Here is a 6,079-nt window from a genome sequence, read left to right as displayed (position 1 = left end):
CTGATATCCGGACACCGGCAAACACAGAGCCAAATCCGCCCTCTCCGAGCTCCTCGGTCTGCTCATACTTCAGCTCAAAGTCACTCACTGAGTTTCATATTGCAAAAGAGAAAAAAATTATTAGTATGATCATCCTTTAGTGACAGCACTCTTCACATATAGGCAAGGGATTGGTCTTGCCCAAGAACACGTTAGGAGTATTTGATTTAGGCCTATGTGTACTTCTTTTGGTCCTGGGTTAGTCCTGGTCTATTCCTGGTTTAGTGTTTACATCTAAATACACTCTAGATTCTCTGTATAGTTAACCTGTAGCGTACCTTTAGCTGTAGCCACTCTCTTCATTGCTTTCCTCAGCTTTCTTCTCTCTTTTTGACTCTTCTTCAGGGATCTCTCATGCTGTGAGTCTGTTTTTGTAGATCCACGACGAAATTTTTTGGGCTCAATTTCGGACCCTGCGTCGGTGGATTTCCTTTTGGTTGTTGTACTTGGTTCACAATCCGGGTTGTGAGCTCTCCGAGGACTGCAGTCTGAAAATACATCAAGTCAATTATTACTTATGACACAATGAAAAACTGCAACAAGTGTTTTTTACTTGATAAAGGTACAACTACTGTCTGTTGGTATATTTTCAGTAGTACCTTTAGTGTGGTCCTCTATCCTGGGCGCTGTTGAGCGTGTCACTTCCTGAAGCATCGACTGATGTTTCTGAACAGAACTTTTTGGGCTCAAATTCAGCCTGAATTACTGCAGAGGTGGCTTTCCTTTTGCAGTTTCGGAAATCACTTGGTTTAGTCTCAGCGATGGCGGAGACCAAACACCTGGACCCTAAAAATGAATGAATTAAGTCAAATATATCTTATGTTATACAATTATTGTAAGAAGTTAAAAAAAAAAAAGTAAAAAAGTATCAATATAATTTAATGGACAGTCCTGGTTTAGCAATTTTAGTCCTGGTTTAGTCATGTTTTAGTCCTAGTTATTTGAATCTAGTACCTTCTGCTGGGTGCCTCTGCACTGTCTCTCCTTCCAACCAATCCGTCAAGTTTTGAAAACAGGACTTCTTGGGCTCAAATCCAGAGTAATTGACTGGATTGCTGGACTTCTTTTTCCTGCTTTGGGGAAGGCTCGGTCCAGTCTCAGAGATGTTCGAGACGTGTCTGGATCCTGTAAACACATTATGCTATTGCTATTACTTAGTTACTACATGCTTATATGCAAGTATCTAAATTACACTTATGAAAGCAAAGTCAAATCCAGAGATGGGTGGTTTCATTTACATTAGCTGGAGTAACTTCCTAACAAAATTCTCTTTCTCAGAGTAGTTTTCTGACTTTTTACTGTTACTTGTATACTTTTTGGATCAGTACTTTCTACTTGTATTTTAGTAGCAACATTTAAAGAAATAACACTAGTGTAATCTTAAAGATAGTACAACTTTAGCTACTTGACCTTTGATCCCTACAAGTTGGGATTGTTAGATATTCTTAAAAATTTCTAGTACAAACCTTGTAAGATCACTCGGCTGCCGTCTAAAACGTAGAGTCTCCGTGCTGCCATTGTTGTGAAGTCACAAAAAGGCAAAAAACAGGAGAAAAGTGGTTGAAATGCGTTTGTCTTCCGTGCTGTCTGACAAAATGTGAACTGCTGGAACAGAACTTTTAAATATAAACAGTGTCAGTGTGTCCATTTAAACTTTGGCGCTAACGTGGCAACGGCCAATAGGAGCCTACGGAATATTGATAGAGTTATGGATTTGTTTATTTTTATTTTTTTATGTTTTTATTTAAAAAAAATAATGCAATTTTCTCTGGTCTTTCCTTTCAGCGCAATACAGGCAGTGTTATAGTTAATTTCTAGGGCACAATTTGTTCATTCAAAGTGTTTTAACATTCTTGTTCTGCTCCCAGTGGAGAAATATGCTTCTGTTAATGAGTTGATCTGTTTTGTCCACTCAGAGCTTCCTTAGCTGCCATATTATTAAACCCTGTAAACTGTAATTTGGCCCCATAAAAATATCTGTCTATAAGTATTGCAGTGTCATAAAATGTTAACTCACTCTGTGGATTCATGTGGGGCACTTTAAGTAGTTTTACATTTTAAATTCACTTTAAAATATAAGACGCTAATAGCGTTAGCATGTCTATGGGAATTTCCATTTATGTTAGCATTATGCTAATCGCTTGTTTTCTAGCCGTTTTTATGAAGTCCAGCTAATGTTAAGCCATTGTTATGCATATACTGAATTGTATTAAGCTGCTCTACACTGCTTGTTTTATGTAGCTTTACATTTTCTATGTTCATTTAAATGTGAAAACATTTTTGTAATATGCATTTATTTTTGTATGTTACAGTTTTACAAGGCTTCCTGAGTGTTTACTGGAGAAATTGTTCGCTACCTGCAAAGCTAGTTCCTAAACATTGCTGGAGCCAAAATTATTACTATTATTATTATTATTATGACAAATATACAAAAACACCTTTATTTTGTTAAAATTGTGCCGAACTTTTGGATAGAATATGGCTGTGTCCCAATTCAAAGGGCTGCAGCCTCCGAAGGCTGCGAAGACTGGGTCCTTCGTCGGCCGCGAAGGCTGCAGCCCTTGAACTGGCCTCCGCGGACCGCCAGGCCATTGCCGAAATGGGACAGGTCCAGCCCACGGAGCGTACGTCAACAGGTGTCGGTGATGTCATGCTAACACACCATCATCTAGCAACCGCTACAGCTGCATACATTTCAGTCATTTGTGCTCTGAAATCACAAACGCTGTGCAAAAATGGAACCCCAACTTCTTGCACTTTTATTTATAATCTTATATTTTTTGTTTGAAGAGGAGGCAAATTATCGCCGTGCCAGGCGCCCAATCCTGTTCAGATTAAATGAAGTAAGTAATTCATCTTTCCTTTTGAATATTAACCTAATAGGCAAATATAACCGTATTTCTTAACAATTGTTGCTAGTAGGCAATTACATAACTTTTAAGAAAACATACCTTCAGAAAACGTTGTCATAGACAAGTAACCAAAATCATTTTTAGACTTATAAACCGGAGTTGTCAGCTGTATGTACAACTACAGTGGGATATTAAATACTTACGTTTTTTGGGGCCAGGTTTAATTCTACCTGTGGCTAAACTTTGTTACCACTAGAGGGCAGTTTACTTTCTATGCCATGCCACTCCTTCCATTAGTATACTAAAATGTATTTATGGAGGTAGTAGCATTAATAATAACAATAGATTACAATGAATTATTATTATTATTGTTTGGGTATAACTGCACATTAATTTATCCAATTAATTTATCCCCTCCCCCAGACAAGGAGAAGATACTGCACAATAAACCTGAGCGTGCCAGTGCTGGAAAGGTTTTTCAACAATGAAGACACACGGCCTGACTTTCGTCTGAGCAGGGAGTCCTTGGCAGTGCTAATGAACCTCCTGAACCTCAACCGAAGACATGGATGGGGTGCTGAGATTGAAGTCCTGGTCTTTCTCTTCTGGCTGGCATGTGGGACATCATACCGGGTGGTCTCCAGGGTTTTTGGGATACCCCGCTCCACTGTCCACCGCATCGTCCACAGGGTCACTGCCAACACTGCAGAAGACCTCGAGGCAGTGACCCGTGGGTTTGCAGGGCTGGCAAGGCATAGGGCCTTTGCAAGAACTGCCGGGGCAATAGATGGCTGCCACGTCAGAATCAGGCCACCCAGCGGCCCTGATTGTCAGTGCTACAGAAATAGGAAGCTTTTTCCTAGCATCATCATGCAGGCTGTGTCTGACCATCAGGGCCGCTTCATAGACATCTATGTGGGCTGGCCTGGTTCTGTACACGACGCAAGGGTCCTTCGGCACAGTCCTCTCTACCAGAGGGGACTGTATCCTCCTCCAGGGCACTTCATCCTCGGAGATGGCGGGTACCCCTGTCTCCAGCATCCACTCCCCCTCATCACTCCCTACAAACGGCCAGTGCAAGGTGTGGGAGCCCAGCGTTTCAATTTGCATCATTCCAGGGCACGCTCTATTATTGAGCGTGCCTTTGGAATGATGAAAAGTAGATATAGGGCAATCTTTTTGCACATGCTGGAGGTCCACCACACCTTTGCACCACATGTAAGTGAAATGTAAATTATTGTGTTATCATGTAATATCATGTAATTTGTTATTATGAAGCAGTAAATCATCAAGATTATTATTCTTCCTTTCTTTTCCAGGTCATCACCGCCTGTGCCGTCCTCCACAACATCTGTCTTGGGGCAGGAGACATCGTGGCCCCGGAGGATGAGCCAGAGCCCAATGTAGTGGAGGATGAGGGGGAGAATGATGTTGAGGCCGTTGCTGGAGCACAGTGGCGTGACCAGCTGTCTGCGGAGGTGTCTGCCTTGGAGGAGGTTCCGAGGGACCATGATTATGTCTAGGTATGTATTCATACTTGCAACAGTTTCAAAAACTTATCGAAAGTGTTTATAGGTGATTACAGCTAAACATATGTAATGCAATATGCTGTAGTACTATCACTATTCTTTCTCATGTGTCTATAGTCACATGGCAGTCATCTATTGCCCCAGCCAGCCCTGCAAATCCAGCCCATGGACGATGCGGTGGACAGTGGAACAGCACCCGGTGTGAGAGCCCCACTTAGCAGCCAGAAGACAAAGACCAGGACCTCAATCTCAGCAGTCGGCCAGAGGTTCATTAGCACTGCCAGGGCCCCTGCTCAGTCGAAAATTAGGCCGTGTGTCCAACACTGGCAGACTCAGGTTTATTTATATGAACTTTACATTTCAGTTTTACCTTACATGTATTGTTTTTTCTTTCTAATTATGACCCCTTTGTATCATGTGTTTTTCTTCTTGATTTTATTATGTAATAATATTATTATATTATCATTATGTAAATAAATGTAAATAAAACACACCTTATTAACAATTATTAACTTTATTAACATTTCCTAACATTTATGAACAATAATCTATTATAATATTCACTTTTCTGCCATTCTTTCTAAAATGCTAAACAGCCTTTCAAACCTTTCCTTCCTCTCCTCTGCCTCTCTCTCACCTCTTTCCCTCTGCCTCCTTAGATCTTCTCTGTACAACTTCAATAGTTCATCTTCCCTCTTTCTTTTCCGTCCTGCTGATCTCCTTCGCTGCTGCTGCTGTTGCTGTTCCTGTTCCTCTTCCTCCTCCTCCTCCTCCTCTTCCTCCTGCTCCTGCTCCTGCTCTTCCTCCTCCTCCTGCTCCTGTCTGGCAGAACTTGGCCCTGGTGTGTCCTCAGAGATTGAGGCAATGAGAACAGGGGGATTGGTAGAGGGCCTTTGTCCCAAAACCTCATCCATGAGGACAAACCAGGGCCAAGTCTCTGCTGTCGCCTTCCCTTTAACGCCTTCCCCTGTCCCTGGGCACTTGCAATCCTTTGACAGAAGAAATTAGCAAACAAGGCAGGTCAAAATATGATGAACACAACGGTTTATTTTTACAAATATAAATAGCATAATTCAAATAATGTACATACTTATATATTTTTTTTTTGAGGTTGTCCCATTTTTTTTGGCCTGCAGAGGTGTTACCCTGTCCTGCAGGCCTAACTTCTCCAGTATTGTCCTGAGTCATACAGAACAAAAGCATTCAAGTTAACACAACAATAAACACAGTATCTTTATAATTTTATGGAATATAATATGGAACATGTTACAGATCTCCTACTGTTACTGCAAACATTTGTTCAATAGCCATGCAGCACACTATCCTTTCATTTCATTTCATTATGTATTTTTTTTGTTGTGTTTCACATTTTTCATGGAGCTTTTTTAAAGAATATATTATGGATAATAACAGTTAAGTCCAGCTTATTTGTGATCATATTGACAAATAGGTAGGTTTAGTTCTCCATTGTGACTGTAATATACTTTTTTAAATCAGCAGCTTCCCAGCCATCATTTAGTAATCACAGAAGTACAGGCTGTGGATAACACAGGAAATAAACAGGGAAACCCAAGTTAATTCACAACTACACACATATGTACAACATTAAACAGGTTTCAAATTGCAGAAATGCCAGCTTTCACATAGTTGTTATGGTTG

General features: G+C 40.7%; 1 protein-coding gene across 1 annotated transcript; it reads left to right on the top strand.

Moving 5' to 3' along the window:
* Nucleotides 1-2,522: 2,522 nt before the first annotated feature.
* LOC129410116 (putative nuclease HARBI1) lies at nt 2,523-4,733 on the top strand. Its single transcript, XM_055157506.1, has 4 exons — nt 2,523-2,882; nt 3,315-4,109; nt 4,211-4,414; nt 4,538-4,733. Exons 1-3 carry the CDS (start codon nt 2,775-2,777, stop codon nt 4,412-4,414), a joined length of 1,107 nt encoding a protein of 368 aa, XP_055013481.1. The 5' UTR covers nt 2,523-2,774; the 3' UTR covers nt 4,538-4,733.
* The last annotated feature ends 1,346 nt before the right edge of the window (nt 4,734-6,079 follow it).

The sequence above is a fragment of the Boleophthalmus pectinirostris genome, unplaced genomic scaffold, assembly GCF_026225935.1.
Source record: "Boleophthalmus pectinirostris isolate CB_2022bp ecotype Guang Dong unplaced genomic scaffold, ASM2622593v1 HiC_scaffold_21, whole genome shotgun sequence".
Classification (NCBI taxonomy): domain Eukaryota; kingdom Metazoa; phylum Chordata; class Actinopteri; order Gobiiformes; family Gobiidae; genus Boleophthalmus; species Boleophthalmus pectinirostris.
This window is presented reverse-complemented; position numbering and strand designations above follow the sequence as displayed.

What these genes read in the sequence shown, in the direction of transcription:
- LOC129410116 (XM_055157506.1), top strand. Translation starts at nt 2,775, where the DNA reads ATGGAACCCCAACTTCTTGCACTTTTATTTATAATCTTATATTTTTTG. An exon ending in TCCTGTTCAGATTAAATGAA is followed by an intron (nt 2,883 to 3,314) that starts GTAAGTAATTCA and finishes CCCCTCCCCCAG; the next exon opens with ACAAGGAGAAGATACTGCAC. An exon ending in ACCACACCTTTGCACCACAT is followed by an intron (nt 4,110 to 4,210) that starts GTAAGTGAAATG and finishes TTTCTTTTCCAG; the next exon opens with GTCATCACCGCCTGTGCCGT.